This window comes from Nicotiana tabacum, chromosome 5, assembly GCF_000715075.1.
Source record: "Nicotiana tabacum cultivar K326 chromosome 5, ASM71507v2, whole genome shotgun sequence".
In the NCBI taxonomy this organism is placed as follows: domain Eukaryota; kingdom Viridiplantae; phylum Streptophyta; class Magnoliopsida; order Solanales; family Solanaceae; genus Nicotiana; species Nicotiana tabacum.
The window spans coordinates 159,135,597-159,152,805 of NC_134084.1; the positions used below are offsets into that span (position 1 = coordinate 159,135,597).

General features: G+C 38.7%; 1 protein-coding gene across 1 annotated transcript; it reads right to left on the minus strand.

The window, feature by feature from the left end:
* Positions 1–5,748: 5,748 nt before the first annotated feature.
* LOC107768678 (uncharacterized) lies at positions 5,749–7,144 on the minus strand. The gene is made up of 2 exons (XM_016587819.2): positions 6,740–7,144; positions 5,749–6,088 (listed from the first exon to the last, which is right to left on the minus strand). The coding sequence occupies exons 1-2, from the start codon at positions 6,995–6,997 to the stop codon at positions 5,855–5,857; spliced, it is 492 nt and encodes a 163-aa protein (XP_016443305.1). The 5' UTR covers positions 6,998–7,144; the 3' UTR covers positions 5,749–5,854.
* Positions 7,145–17,209: the final 10,065 nt, after the last annotated feature.

Below are 17,209 nucleotides of genomic sequence, written 5' to 3' on the forward strand. Positions count from 1 at the left end.
CTCCCTCGAATCCTACTAGAACTCGTCTTATCTTGAATCGAAAGGAATGACTGAAAACCTAACTCATCCGATCGGCCCCAAAATTACACCCCATGAGCCCCATGAGCCCCTCTTCCTAAATCACAGACTAGCTACCCTCGAATCGGACCAAGCTCCTCGAATCTTAAATCTAAGTCAAGCCCTAAAATCCCTAAACCTCGAATTCGAGATTTCAATAAGGATTTAGGTCTAGTTCGACTTTATTCATGTGTTCTTGATAAGAACGCATGATTAATCTCAAACTTGGCCGGAAAATTTGAAGGTTCGAAGGTCTTTGCATTTCTTACGGTCCAGGCCATGGTTAGGTATTTTGTTCTTTACCTTTTGAGTTTTAATTTTCATGTGCATTTCCCTTCTTATCTTCCTCTGTTTCTTTTGTTTGTGTTTTGATTTTTTCTGTTTTTCTATTCTTGCAATCATTTCTACATGTGTTTCTTTTTAGGTTAATTAGTATCTTCATGAATTATTGTAGTTTTATTTGTTTGTTTATTTTGGGCCTTTGAAACCTTAGTTCAGAGAGTCTAATGACTCCGGTTGGCCTCCTTCTTTCCCTTCTTCATCAAATCTTATGTGAAGTTCCGAGTCGAATTTGGGCCCAAAAGAAAAAGATTAGCCCAGAATTTGTAAACTCAGGTCAGTACGGACTTGAGTCAATTTGACCCGTATTTGTTTGAATTTCTGGGGTAATAAACAAGGGTTCAGGGGCAATGTAGGGAAATTGGTATAGGGAATCTCATGGTAACTGAACTAGGAAGCTTCCTAGAAGCTGGGGTGGGGGCTGTTGTGTTAGTTAATAAATACATTAAGGGCAGTTCAGGAAAAAAAACTAGCCAAGGACTAAGTAGAAAAAAACAAAATTCACAAAGGGCCTGAGTGCAGAAACTGTTTCCTTAAGGCTGCCCTACTTGCCTTGCCTATAAAGGCATCTTTTCTTGCCTTTCAAGGTAGAGTTTAAGAGCTAAAAATTCACTGAAAATTACTGTTCCATTGAACTACCTGCGATTTTCTTAATTTTTTTATTTCTGAATAAACTTTTGATCCATCTGGTTTTGAAAATGGTTTGAATTATAAGCTGTGGCCGATTTCTGTTGCTGTTGGCCTATTACTGCTGCTTCATCTTAGTTTCAGACTAATTTTTGGTCTATTCTGCTGTTATTCAGGTACACACTTCTGCATTTCACCTAATGTAAAGCTTGAGTTGGAATCAAAATATGAATTTGGAGTTTCTGAGTAGTAGTCATAATTAGTTGTGTTCATAGCTTAGTTTACTTTGTTTACTTGTTTAATTCCTAGTTTTATGGTACATGACATTTTGTTAGGTGTTGAAAAATACTATGTTGCAGGTTGTATTTGGTTTGAAATAAGGGATAAAGGTTTATTTGATTCTGCACTTGATGAGTTAAGTTGGATGATTGATGTCCTATATGCATCTTTTAGAGAGTCTCACTTATTGTCTTTCTAACTTTGAATAGGTGATTAGCGATCGGGATTATGAACATTGTACGCTACCTTGTCATTTGGTTCTTTTCTACATATGAAATCTCGAGTCTGAAACCTTTGGTGAATTGCAGTTAATCTTGTTAGATGGAATTATGTATGATAAAATGTTGGTTCAGATGCATGTTTCATGGTTGTGATTTGAATTGCAACGTTAGACCCTTCCTGATGTTGGTTTAGAAAACTTGGGTTTATTCTCCATTGTTCATTTCAGATCTGTTTTGCATCGATTAACATATAGTACAATTATGTTTTTGATAATGAATGAGCATCTTTAATCTTGAAAGGATTTCTGAATGGGGTTAAGCTTGGTTTTAGATTGTTGATTTTAGCTTTGTCCAATTTTTAGGTTGAAGTATGAGTTCCTGTAGGAGCATAAAATAGCATATGTTTCTCATATTTTGTCACTATGATGTTATGCATGCTGTAGATTTTTGAAAAAGAGGATCAACATTTGCTTCGACTCTCAGGCAACAATGTGACTGGCAACCTCAAATTCAAACGCCTTACACTTTGTACCATGTGGAGACTCGATCTCGAGTCTCTAAGTCTGTTGGAGCCGGTTTATTCCCCAGTCTGGGCTCTCATTTGGGCCCAACATGATTTTACTATAAATTGTTAATATGGGGCAGCCTTGTATTCGTAGGCTATTGGGCCTCACGCCCCGTCCAAGCAGTCTTTAAATAATCAGCCTTTCCTTCTAGTGGCAACGTCATTTTTAGTTAGCTTAAGCAGTAACAGAATCCCAACTCCATTAATGTTCGGATAATTAAACTTCTTGAATAGTGGAGGTGAGCCATATTAGATAACACAAATAACTTATGGCCCTCATTAGTTAGTTTAGAAACCTTTTGGTTGGAATAAATCGAGATGTGTCGTGTCAAACAAAATCTCAATTGCACGGCCCTCGCTTAGTTAATATGTGAATCCTTAGAATTCGAGGCGTACCATTTAGCAAATTGTCATGGCCCTCACAAAGTTGCAAACGCGTGGTTGCTTTAGGCGCATTATTTTAATAATTTACCTTCCTAAACTCGGGTGCGCATTTATGCGACCCAAATCCAAATCTCAATGATGTTAAAATATGTCAAAGACCACAGGTGCATTTATGTAACGTGATTTGAGACATGTTTTAATAACATTGCAATTTCTCTAAGAATGAATAAAAACGGTTAAAAGTTAAAATTTGCACATAGGTTTTAAAGATGTATTAAAATCAGATAATGAGCCAATAATAACAGTTGAGCGACCGTGCTAGAACCACGGAACTCGGGAATGCCTAACATCTTCTCCCGGGTTAACAGAATTCCTTACTCGGATTTCTGGTTCGTAGACTGTAATACAGAATCAATCTTTTCTTCGATTCGGGATTCTAAACTAGTGACTTGGGACACCATAAAATTATCTCAAGTGGCGACTCTGAATTTAATAAATAAATAATCACGTTTCGATTGTCACTTTAAGTTGGAAAAACTCCCCTTATACCCCTTCCGGGGGTGTAAGTAAAAAAAGGAGGTGTGACATGTTCTTGTTTTTTCATCTTCAAGCACGATCTTCTTTTTGCGAGCCAAGTCCATGACTTTGTCCTTAAAGACAAAGCACTTCTCCAGAGGGTGGCTTATAAGTCGGTGATATTTGCAGTAATTTGGGTCATTTGTTTTCCCAACTTCATTTGGTCGCTTCATCTCCGGAAGCTCAATAAGATTTAACTCGAGGAGTTCTTCGAAAATGGCTGGCACATCAGAATCCAGAAATGGGTACTCCTTCTCTTGCATTTCTTTTAGAGTTAGCTTCCCACTTGGCTTATCTTGAAGAAGTGGATTTCATACTCTGCTTCTTGCTCTCCTTCGTTGTGAACTTCACAGGTGACGTGTTGACATTCATAGCTTCTTTGCTTTCAGACTTGGGTACGAACTTGCCCCACTTCCTGACTTCTTGCTTGTCATTCCCTTTGCAAGGTTCATAGATGGGCAGCCTTTCATTTCCAGTGGAGGTCATGCTCAATTCCATGTCATGGGCACGAGTTGCAAGTTCTTCAAATGTGCCAGGCTTGATACCTTGCATGATGTAGCGCAATCCCCAATGCATGCCTTGGATGCACATCTTTATGCCTGAAGCTTCACTAAGCCTGTCTTTGCAGTTGAAGCTTGCATTCCTCCAACGATTGATAAAGTCAATAACTGGTTCCCCCTTTCGTTGACAAGTATTTGTAAGTTCTATCATACTCACAGTACATCCCGTACTATAAAAGCGATTGAGGAACTCTTGCTCTAGTTGATCCCAGATATCGATAGATCCAACCTCGAGGTTCATGTACCAGTCAAAAGCATTTCCTTTTAGCAAGCGGACAAACTGCTTGATGAGGTAATCTTCATAAGTCCCAGCATAATTGCACGTCTCCATGAAGTGCGCAACATGTTGCTTTGGATTACCTTTACCATCAAACTGTTGAAACTTTGGAGGTTGATAGCCAGTAGAAATCTTCAACATATCGATCCTTGCAGTGTACGGCTTTGCATATGTAAGGGAGGATTTGGCAGCAACTTCATATTTGTTCTTAATAGTTCCTTCGATGAACTCCTTCAGTTGATCGATTGGATAGCCTTAGTGGATGCTGCTTGTCTTGGGGGAGGATCAATCTCTTGAACTTCTGGGAGTTTGTCGGGTGCATGGGTGGATTCCTCTTCCATCAAGATTCCCACCCTGTCTGTTAGCTTATCAATTCTAGCCTCTTGATTTTGCATGCATTTGGTCAAGCCAGCGATTGCTTCCGTCAAGTTTGCCAATTGCTCCTCCACAGATGAAGTGTTTATCACCATGGCTTGCATGATTGTCGTGGACGATGGAAAGTAGCGTGGATTTTCACACAGATTGATCCTTGATTGGCTCAGTCTATATGGTGTAAGTGGGGAGGATCCATCACTTGAAGCATCATCATCTTCCTTCACAGCAGAGTGCTTGGATCCGGAGAGGTCAACCATAGCAAGAGTTTTCTTGATCTTTTCAGCAACATCGCTTCCTCCTTTAGGGGTGTTTGTGGAAGATCTTGCTCCTTTTGAGGATGAAGATCCGAAAACAGGGGTTGATGCGGACGGCACTTGGGGTGCTTGTTGTCCTAAAGAGCTTGCTTTGCTCCTCGTAACTGGTCCAAAGCTTTCAAAGGTAACATCGAGGATGCTTTCCACATCAGCATAGAATTTGTAGACAATAAATTTACGTCGAGAAAATAAAATCAAGACCAAAAAATATCGCAACAATCGTAGTATTTGATTTCGAATATTTGAGTGTACAATCTCTGTGAATCCTCTGATTCTTCCTTCCAATAGTAAATAAATTCAAGGGCCTTTGAGCTTGATCTTGAATCTATATTTGTTTCCACGAACGATGATCTTGTTCTTGAGCTTGAGCTTGACTGCTTGAACTTGATCTTAATTCGTTCTTTGTTATTGAGCTTGAACTTGAACTTGATTGCTTGAAGCTTGAAACTTGTAGAGAAATTTGCGGCGTTTAATCCACGAACTCTTTTTTTTTTCTTGTTATAACTTTTGATCCCTTTTTTGGGTTATGAAGACCCATATTTATAGTTGTGGGAGGGAAGAGTTGTGATAATAACAAAACTCTTTCCGACCAATCAAATTAAAGTGTGACATGGCTGCATTTGATTGGCCAGAACATGTCACTTGCACACGTGGCACGATTTCATTGACCTTTTAGTGTGACTGGGCATGCCTTGTCATTTTGACACGTGGCATGATCCTATTGGCTCTTCCGCTTGACTTGGTCCGCCACGTCATTTGACACATGGCAACAAACTGGGTCTCTAGAAAGATGACATCTTGGGTTTAATGAAGTAGGCTCATCACTTTAACCCAATTTAAATGGGCTAGCCCAATGGATTAAATAAATAGCCCAATAGATTAAGACTTATTATTTAATCCATATTTATTGTACTTATATAATTAGGTCAATTATATTAGCCCATAATATTTATTTGGACCAATATATCTTGAATTTAAAATATAATCCAAATTACTTATTGAATTTAAATTCAATAAATTTTGTATGCCTACAAACACATTTTTGAAAATATGTTCCAGAAAAAAGGAAAAACAATCTATGGACAAATGCGTAGTGGATGTCTATTTATTCAATTAGTAAGAAGTAACAAATAATGATCGAGCGCATTTGATTAAAAAACTTTGGACAATGAAATGATTTCTCGTAAAGTAATTTCAACATGAAAAAAAAAAACTCGTTCATTAATAGATAGTACTCCTAACTTTATTAATTATAATCAAAACTCAGTAACATTAATTCTTCACTCTTCAAGAATCACACTTAATTTAGCAGTAATTTTTTTTCGTTTCAAGCCTGAACCATCGATTGGGACAAGATCCTGTAGTCTTGTGTAGTACTTGACATGATCTTCTGATCCTTCAAAATACATCAAGGGATCAACCCTTTTCATCCAACAACAACTACCACAGCTCTTTTTATCACTTGTTTTTATTGCAGCAATGGCTTTTACGGCCAAAGTAGCCATGTCCTCCACCTGAAGCATTAGTGGAGCCAGAATTTTTATTAAGTGAAGTAGCACTATAAATAAGTAAACACGCGAAAAAATCAAGGGGATTCAACATATAATATACAGCAGCAGCAACAACAACAACAACAACAACAACAAAAAATCCAGTGATTTCCAACAAGTGGGGTCTGGGAAGGGTAGGACATATGCAACCTTACTCCTACCCAAGAAAAGCAAAGAGTCTGTTCCAATAGACCCTCGGCTGGAGAAAGAATGGAAAAAAGTAATGGCAATAAGTAAAAACAACAAGAAGATAAAAATAAGACCGAAGCCAAGAAAGCAGTTAAATATGTAGTAATAGCAATCTATGAATAAAATAATATCTTACTAACACTAACGCTAGCTAACTGAGTAAGACAAAGAGAGACGTTTGACAACCTACTAGTCTTCTATCCTAATCTTTAACTTCCATACCTTTCTATCTAGGGTCATGTTGCGCCATGTCCCGCCAAATCTCCTCTCCCCAGAACTTTTTAGGCCCTCTACCCTCGTAATACCCACCAAAGCTAACATCTCGCATCTTCTAACTGTGGCTTCTATGCTTCTTCTCTTAAAATGAAAAAATTACCTAACCATATACCTTCGGCGAGGGGTGTCAAAGGTGGTTCAGCCACTGACCTGAAGGCGATGAGTCAACCAATTCAGCGGCAGCTCGAAGTAAAGCTGACCAGGCAGCAGCTCATCGTCATCACCGAGCGGAGAAGCGAATCCATCAAAATCCATTTCATCTGAATTACATATGAAAGTAGTGGGGGTTTCTAATTGCAGCAAGTTAAAGATTTTGATAGGAGAAAAGAATTCTTCAAGTTCACCATTTACATGGATTAACTTAGCCGTGACCTTAGACCTCGATTTACAAGAACCACAATTTCCCATCTGCCTAATAAGTTGATATTCCCATAAATATAATAGATTTAATGTGGTTCTATTTGGAGTAGGGTGTTATATATTCTAGGTCATAGAGTTATAGTTTATTCTTGAAATTAAGGAAAGAGTCTATTGTTCGTAGAAAGAGTCTATTGGTTATTACCGGAGCTATGGTGAGATGGATACGGTTTTTTCAACCTTAATTAGAGCTATGGTGAGATGGATACGGTTTTTCAACCTTAACTAGAAGTCTCGAATTCGAGCCATGTAAATAAAAAAATCTTAATAGGGAGTACTTCGTCCTTTGATCAACTTTATACAATGTGAAATTGAATTATCTGAGACTTCAATACGAATATCAGATACTGAATGAAAAGATAATTTTAAAAAAAAGTCTTATTGTTTGCTTCATTCTTAATTTTCTTTGTTGTCGCGTTGAAATTGCCGGTGGTCTATGGAATATTTCATATTCGGCAAGATCATACTAAGAACAACGTTGCTTGTTACTTCATACAATTTAAATGCTTTCAAGTTCAATTAAATATTAAGAGTAATGGACGCTAATATAATAAAGATTCCATTGAAGATAAGGCATATTCATTCCTTCTTTGAGGGTATTATTACTTTTAGTCCGCGCTAGAAATTATTTATATTTGGTAGCTGAAAAAGTGTATAAAATTTGTATAATTTTTGTATATAACATACAAAATGTATATATATATATATAAATTACAAATTTTATATATTTTTTTGACTATTATTTTTACGGCAGCTATATAGGGTATTTTTTCCTTCTTTAATACTGGAATTGAATCTACCTTCCTGATAATTCGTATGGCCGAATCACTTTCAGAATCTTGAGTCTTCCACTTCCTTTTGTATTGACATGTTTACTGATCTTTTTTCTTTGGGTATAATTTGGTTAATGTTTTAGGATTTAAATAACAGTGCCTAAAGTATCTTTTCTTCCAGCTAAATCTTTGATTATTCTCAGGTCACACGATGACAATCTATTGATAAAAAAGATCTTAATTTCAAATTTAATGTCACCAGTTTGAATTCTAACTTAATTGAGTTTTTACTCTTCACATTAACTATATTTTTGATTTAAAACTAGTTTTCTCAGTTTCAAATTATTCCTGTCGTATGCAGACAAAAATATTTAAATTATATATACTGATAACATAAAGACAAAAGCAGCACTATATTAGAATTCAAGCAACATAAAGAAAATTTGGTGCTTACATCCATATCGAACGAAAGACAAAAGGATTTGCTAGAGTGACTAGCACTAAAGTATGGGTCAACAAGTTGATGTACTCAAATTTTAACTCATTATTGCTTAACTGAAAAGATGAAATTTCACCAATAAAATAAAATATAGGAGTGGATGGTACACAATTTTCTGATATAAGGGGTGAAGTACACAAATAGACTTTAAAGTGGATTTTAAATTTAAATTTTAAATTATGCTCACTTGTCTCGTGAGCAGAAATAAATTTAACAACTGTTGTGCTTTGCTTGTCCCATAAACAATACTTTTAATTTTTGACCTTGAAATTCCGCTCATAGGACAAGCGAGGTCAAAAGGTTAAAACCACCCAAAAAAGTGTCATTTCTACAATTTTTTGTCATTATTTTCCCTTTGGGCCGAGGGTGCTATGCACAGGCTAATGATATACAAATAGGACACTTTTGTGCAAATATTAATTTTTTTAGACGAAGTGCACTACTTTTAAGTCTGCTACTAAAGATATATTTACAATTTACGATATGTTTAAAGATAAGCTAGTTAGCCAAATTTCATAACTAAGTATTTTTAATTTTTGTCTCCTAAATTTTTGAGCTGTTAATTTAATATTCAGAATTTAGTGTCCTAAATTTCTAAATTTTCAATTTAAAATTCAGGATATAAAATTCTAATTTTGTGGACACTATATTCGAACTCTAGGACATAATGTCCTGAAGTTTGCAGTATTCTGAAGTTTGAGCAAATTGGATAATCTTTAAATACATTGTAAACTATGAATATATTTTAAATAACATGCTTAAAAGTGACTACCTAAAATTATTTTTCCAACTTTTTGGCTCTGATAATGAGAGTTTTGATAAGAAAAAAAACTCTATAACAGAATTTTAAAGCACGCTAGGTAGGATTTTCCCTAAGCGTCAAAATTTTAAAATACGATTTTGCCATAAATCCCAACGAATCATTAGAATTTTCAGCCACAATATAGTAAAATTCTAGTGACTGTTGGAAGTGATGCTTCAAAATTCTAGTATCGAATAAAATCCTGTCCAATGTACTTTAAAATTCTGGTGTAAGACCATTTTCTCGAAACATTTTTTACACGGAAAAGGGTAAAAATTATGGAGAATTGCACATAAGTACAACCCATAGACATATGTTGCAATATAATAGCCAGTTACAACTTTACAAATCTATAACCCAAAAATAATAGGCTAATGTTTGAAAAAGAGATTTTTTGGGTTCTTTATTCAACAAAGGAGTTTCATCAGGACTATTATCTTATTTATGAAGTCTTGGGGATTTTTTTATTCTTCCATTATCTGATTTTGATCTTTCTCCCTTAATTTGTCTTTAGTAATCTCTCCTATTATATCATCCTAAAATCAAAACATAAGAGCTGCTTGCGGAAAATGCAATTATATAATTACAATAAAGAGTTTGAGCTAAAACATACTATGCATAATTGTAAAAGATCATCACAAATAGAGAGCATAGATAAGTTTGTAACCTTTCCCAAAGAATTCTTCCTCAAAAATGGTAAACAATATAAAAAACTGAGCATCTTACATTTTTTCAATTTCGTTGATTCAACTTATATGGTAAATTGAAAAACAATTGCTGCAAATTTGTGATTTGGCGGAGAAATCAACAAGGAAAATACATTTATACATGATTTGTTCTAGAAAAAGTAAGAAAACATGAAAAAAATTTAATTTTATTATACATATACAGTACATGTATAATGATGTATAAACTATGTAAAAACTTGTATATGGAATGTATAATAATATATATCAGAAAAATAAGAGAAAGAAGAAGAAGAGAAGTGTCAAACTTCCATGGAGGGCTCTTATATAATGACGATGTATATATATCCTTATACATTAAGAAATAAATAATTATATAATGTTATAAACATATATACACAATTATACAACAATGTATAAGTGTGTATAAACAGTGGCTATACAATATTTATACCAGAAAATATCTTGTGTTCACTATTACACTTCCATTTCAGCACCAAAATATCAAAAGAGAGAGTTTTTAAGAGAAAGTTAGATCTAGAAATTAAAGAGGATAGAAGATGGAGGTGAAATTTTTTTCATAAAAGAAGTAAGATAAATCACTTGAACATCATCTGAATAACTTGAAAATTGTCTGAATGCAACACCAGAGCAAATCATTTGCTAAAACACAAAAATGGTTCAATTTTAAATGGACTTTTTTCGGCAGAACAAAAATAACATAAAGTGAGTAAAAAATGGCTATTCACCACCGGAGATTGATTCTCCGATGACCTCAATGACTTTGTCGTCAACCTCTTTACCTTGAATAGAAGGGAAAAAATGGGTAGATGAGGTTATCCACGCCGGAGATTTATTTTTCCGATGACATCATTAACTTTGCCGGCGGCCTCTTGATTGACTTCGTTGTCGACATCTTTACTCTAAAAGTTGAAGAAAAAATAAAATGGATAAAGGAGGTTGTCCACTTCTCTTCTTCACGCTAGGTTAACCGATAAAATTCTTTTTACACATTATATGCAAAATGGGCTATGTCGGAAAAAATTTAAAAATATGGGCTCTTTTTAGTTGTGAGATTGTGCCGACTGACACAAGATGTAATTCTTCCTAAAAAATACCCTTCTACTATACAAAAATGATCATATATACCCTGTGTTATACTTTCGGTCTATTATTACCCTTCCTCCGTTAAGTCCTCCACCATGGCCACACCATCCTATGTGGCCTAAAACTTTAATGATGTACACGCCATATGATATCCCACCTCACTGCCCCAATTCTATTTTAACCCTCTTCTATCACTTCTTCCACCATCCCTCCCCCACCCAACTGGGTTCGAATCCATCCAATACCATATCCTCCAATAATTTCAATGGGCATCTAAATTAATGCCACATTTCCGTCACAAAATTTAAAGGTTAAATTCGCATTAGCAACTCTTCTTGCATAGTTGCCCATTAAAACTAGCCCCGCTACAATTCACCCAACAAAGCATAACTAGAAAAGGAATTCAATGTGTGGGTTCACAACAAGGACCTTACCTTCCAAAACTCTTCTCTTTTCTGTAACTCATTTCATTCTATAATACTGAAAGATTCTAATAAACTCCCATTACATAATTCAAATACAAAACAAATAAAAGACTTATTCCCTACCCAATTTATACTCATAATATGTACGGAAAAAATAAAGAGCTTTGTGCATCATCCATGGTGCCGTAAGCGAAAAACGAAAGAGCTCCTAGTCATTATCTATGGCCTTTTAAGGAAGAATATGGTTACAAATGTATCAAATCTTAGATACACTAAGTTTCTTCACTTCAATTTTTACAAATACAAAAGAGAACATTCTAGTAAATTAAACTACGCAGCAGTCGTTCCCTTTGTTTGGCTGTTGAATCAGAGCTTTTCTAATTATACAACCAAAAAGGCTAAAACTTAAATCAATATTTGTGTAAAACCAATGTCAAAACAAGCACAAAAAAAAATTCGTGGGAAAAAATTAGAGAGTGAAAGAATTTAGTAGCAAACAGCCAATTTTTTAGTAACCATATACTATAATTACAAATAAAAGAAACGAACTATTAGCTTATAAGAAGAGTAAAAGGAAGAAGAAATTACCATAGAAAGAGGAGGAACCTTAGGAAGATCTAATAGGGGCGGTGGTAGTTAGGTGAAGGGAAAAGTGGGGGGCTGGGGTTAAAACTGGATTGGGGCGATGATGTGGCATATGGTGTGGCGTTCAATATTAGGCCACCTTGGATGGTGTTGGTTGTTTGACTCAAAATATATCAAAACTTTTTTGAACAAATCAATCAAAAAAGATGAAGGGGTAAATCTTAGTCAGACATAATAAATTCCAGATCAAAGAGCTAATAGTATGGACTGTATATATGATGAGAAAGATGTAAACGATCTTATTGAAATTCAACATTGTGCCTCCCATCGATCGATGGGGGGACACTTTACATGTTCTTTTGTAGATTGCTTCTTTTTCTATCAAGATTAAAAGAAGCGAGCTTGGTATAGAGAAAGGAGGGGGGGCAAAACCCCCTTTAATCGAAGGTTTTCCCTTACTATATATAGTTAAGACACTCTTGCATTTTACTTGGTCCAACGCTCTCTCGCCTTCAATGTGTCATGGTCGTCCTTTTAGGCGTTGCTCTTTCTGACTCGACAAATGTCGGGAAAGGATGTAGAGTAGGCTATGTTATCTTTTACTGCCCGGTCACTTAGGCAGGACATTGATCAGTTCGGTCGTGACGGTCAAATTTTGACCAATATAGTTAGTCCCTCCATCTGTCAGGGTCGTCCTCTATCGGGCTCAGCAGATGGATCATGATTGCTATGAATTTGAGCGAAATCTGACATCGGCGTTCTTTCGATACCCATGGACCGTTGCGGCGGTTTCAAAACCGAAACATCATTTGGTATCAAAGAGCTATTTCGTGGTTACTGCCATTATGACACATGTTCCTAGAGGACTGAAACGTTTCGTGCCCTATCAGATTCGATTAGCGACTCTTGGGTTTCGTGCTTGGGGGATTTATGCCTCTTATAAATAGAGGGAGCTTATCATTCGATTGACACACTTCTCTACCTTTTACTGGAGAGAGTTCTGCAGATATACTTTCTTTCTGACACTCCAAGTTTTCGCTTGTCGTTAATCAACTGAAAATCTCCAGCCTTTCTTACCGTTGTCTTTTTGCCGCATCATCTGGACAAAATAGTTGGTGATTCCTCTTCCACCGATCTTCCTACCACAGTTGGCACCGAAAAGTGTTGCTCAGGCCACCGGAGGGGTAGATGGCGGTGGAAAACAAGGAGGTCCCGTCGATAGTCGAGATTTTACCTTGCCCTGGAAGAGAATTGACCGACTTCAGCATTCGCGTCGGGGCGGAACCGAAGCCTGTCCATTATGTTCTGAGAGAAGCGGACATTGCAGAGTTGAAAACCAGGTGGGGGATCCCCGGCTACGTCGACATGCGACCGGCGGTAGGAATCGACATTGTTCATTTTGACCATCTGGGTACTGTATATTTTACGCCTACCCCTTCCTTATTGGATATACGCTTCCTCTCCCTCTCCTGGTGGTAGACTTCTGTCGTTTTTATAAGGTATGCCTCGCTCAACTTTCGCCGTACATGTACAAGTTGTTCCTTGTGTTGCTCAAGTTTGCGGAACTCGCCGGTCATGAGATCAATTTGGACCATCTGCTCAGTTTCTTCGCCCCCCAACTCATCCGCGGCACGATGCTTCACATGCGTCCTCGGGGGTCTAAGAGTCTGGTGGTGAAAATGGACGATAGGACCAATCGCCATTTTTATAAGAATTATTTCTTTGTGCGGACTGAGCACATTGTGGCGGATCCGACGAGGTTCTCTGAGAAATGGAACTTTACACATAAGTCTCATGCTTCTAGTAGGAGATATATCCGACCATTTTTGTTACAATACTAAATCCTGTTATGTTTTTTTTTGCAGCTAAGAAATTGCCGCCTCCCCCTGTCGAAAATATTCGCGAGTAGGTGAGCGCCATTCTCCCTCATACGGCGGGGGTCCACACATGGGCGGCCTTTTATGACAAGTATGGGCACATGCCTCTTTCTGGTAAGATGTCGTTTCTGTTCGCCGTTTTTCTCTTTTCCCTCTTTGTATTTAATTCCTCACGTGTTGTTCGTTGGTGTCAGGGAGGGTGAGGAGAGTCAGGGCTCCTCCATTGGCTTTCCGGCAGCCCGCCTCATCTACTCACCCTATCGCGGTACCTACAGCCCGACCTTCGTCGAGGGCTGCTTCAGTTGAGTCTGCGGCCGTGATTACTCCTGCGAGGGATGCTTCTCAAGCCGAAGTTCCGACCTGTGTCACTCTCACGACGGGTGAATCTCCATCTATTGGGGAAGAGGAGGGGCCATCGAAAAGACGACGAGTGGAGTTTGAGACCGCGCCCCCAACAGTGATTCATCTAGATGACTCCCCTACGACGGGATCTGGAGAGGGGGTTGTCGTGGCTCCCACCGTAGGGACAGAACCAGCCGTTGCCTCGGCTCAATTAGAGATTCCCGCCGTTGTCGGTGGTCAGCAACCTTTCTTGGCAGAAAGTCAGACTTCTGGGGCCGACGTTGTAGTTTCGAACGTACCCTCGTCCTCTGCAGTTGGGCGTGCTTCCTCTTCAGCTGCTGAAAGAGGAAAAGGCATGGTGGTCGACGATTACAAATCCGAATCGGACCTCGACCCTGATGATGTCAGGATGTTTGAGGAGGGCCTTACTCACTTGGTGGTTCATGCGAGAGGCTCGGCCCATATTCTTGAGATCCCTTCAGATACCAATCTCTTGGGGGACACGGAGGATCTGGTGTCGCAGTTCAGCATGTTATGCTCCACATCTGAGAATGTGGCCCTTCGGTCCGTTCCTGATATTGATTTGATGGATGAGGTGGCCGCTATGGGCTTAAGGGTATGTTAACTTACTTCCTGTTTTCCCTCACATTTCTTAATGATACGATTCTAATCGGCCTTTACATTTTTCAAATGTATATGGTGGAAGTGGAAAGCATCCGCAGGGCCATTATTCGGGAAAAGATTTTCTTGAAGATATTAGAGAAATATCATCGCTACCACAACAAGTGTCACGAGATGCATGAGCGGCTGAAGGCAAACCCCGGCAATCGGGCTCTTGGTGAGGAGTTAAAGAACAGGGACCAGGAATTGATGCAGGCTATCTGTAGCAGGAGTGTGCTTGAGGAGCAACTTCGAATAAAGGACGATGAGCTCGAGTTGGGCAAGGGGGTTGTAGCAGAGTGAGAGCATCTGCAGGAGAAATTGAGGTCAATGCAGTTGGAGATGGATCAGAACTTGATTAAGGTCGAGGTGCTGAGCACGGAATGGATAGGGAAATTGACTGGGCTAGAGAATAAGGTTGCTGGGTTAAAGAGCATTGAGAGTGCTTGGTATGCGGCTTCGACGAGGGTGGAGGCCTTGGAGAATGCCATCCAAGTCCTCCAGTTCGAGCAGGAGTCGGAAAGAGCTACGGCTACCCTTATGGAGGCAAGGTTTGAGGAGCGCATTAGCGAGATTGATCAAGAGGCATCGATTCTGGGACATCGGGTCGCAGCACTGCAGGCAGAAAATAGGCGGTTGTTGGCTCAGATTGAGTCTTCCTCCATCTCCGTTCTCCGCCACATGCACGAGTTTTGGGTTTACGCCGAAGCCCAATGGGATATATACAAGAGTTTGTGGGAGGCAGGTACTGTGACTGAGGCTGCATATGAAGAGGCGCGAGTGAAAGCGCGGGAGGCTTGCGTCAATTACGGGTATGATGCCACGACGCTAGAAGCTAATGAGGGCACGGATACTGAAGGAGAACTTCCCGAAGATGGCAGTGGCGAGGGTGGCGATAACGATGCAGAGTAGAGGGATAGTGATATTGATCTGTTTTCCATTAGTTATTTTCTTCCCAATTTTTCGTTCATAGTCAATTGTCATTGTTCCTTTCTTCCTTTTTTCCTTTATTTTTTTTGTTTTTAGACTGTTGACTTGGGTCTTATGTAATCCGCGACCATTTGCGCGGAGACTTTGTATAAAGGAGAATTTTTGCTGTTATTTGTCTTGTATTCTACTCTTGTTTTCATTTCGCGTGATTCTGGTACAAGATAGATTTCTGCATGGTGAGTCCCGATCTTTTGCACTTTCCGATGATCTTTGGCCTTTGGAATATTTCGCACTTTCTCATTGGTGATGGCTTATGGCCTTAAAGGGTGTTATTTCGATCTTATCGAAATTGTAACCCGTCGCCGTTTGATCGAGGTCGAACTATTCTTTTTGGCAAAGGCCCTTGGCCTTAAAGGGTGTTATTTTGAACTTCTCGAATAGTAACCCGTCGTCATTCGATCGAGGTCGAACTCTTCTTTTTGGCGAAGGCCCTTGGCCTTAAAGGGTGTTATTTCGAACTTATCGAAATAGTAACCCGTCGTCGTTCGATCGAGGTCGAACTCTTCTTTTTGGCGAAGGCCCTTGGCCTTAAAGGGCATTATTTTGAACTTATCGAAATAGTAACTCGTCGTCATTCGATTGAGGTCGAACTCTTCTTTTTGGCGAAGGCCCTTAGCCTTAAAGGGTGTTATTTCGAACTTATCGAAATGGCAACCCGTCGTCGTTTGATCGAGGTCGAACTCTTCTTTTTGGCGAAGGCTCTTGGCCTTAAAGGGTGTTATTTCGAACTTATCGAAATAGTAACTCGTCGTCGTTCGATCGAGGTCGAACTCTTCTTTTTGGCGAAGACCCTTGGCCTTAAAGGGTGTTATTTCGAACTTATCAAAATAGAAAACCATCGTCGTTCGATCGAGGTCGAACTCTTTTTTTTCTGGCAAAGGCCATTGGCCTTGAAGGGTGTTATTTCGAACTTATCGAAATAGTAACCCATCGTCGTTCGATCGAGGTCGAACTCTTCTTTTTGGCGAAGGCCCTTGGCCTTAAAGGGTGTTATTTCGAACTTATCGAAATAGTAACCCATCGTCGTTCGATCGAGGTCGAACTCTTCTTTTTGGCGAAGGCCCTTTGCCTTAAAGGGTGTTATTTCGAACTTATCGAAATAGTAACCCATTGTCGTTCGATCGAGGTTGAACTCTTCTCTTTTTAGCGAAGGCCCTTGGCCTTAAAGGGTATTATTTCGAACTTATCGAAATAGTAACCCGTTGTCGTTCGATCGAGGTCGAATTCTTCTTTTTAGCGAAGGCCCTTGGCCTTAAAGGGTCTTATTTCGAACTTATCGAAATGGTAACCTGTCGTCATTCGATCGAGGTCGAACTCTTTTTTTTGGCGAAGGCCCTTGGCCTTAAAGGGTGTTATTTCGAACTTATCAAAATAGTGACCCGTCATCGTTCGATCGATGTCGAACTCTTTTTTTTGCCGAAGTCCCTTGACCTTGAAGGGTGTTATTTCGAACTTAT

What these genes read in the sequence shown, in the direction of transcription:
- LOC107768678 (XM_016587819.2), bottom strand. Translation starts at nt 6,997, where the DNA reads ATGGGAAATTGTGGTTCTTGTAAATCGAGGTCTAAGGTCACGGCTAAG. An exon ending in GGTTGACTCATCGCCTTCAG is followed by an intron (nt 6,089 to 6,739) that starts GTCAGTGGCTGA and finishes CTAATGCTTCAG; the next exon opens with GTGGAGGACATGGCTACTTT.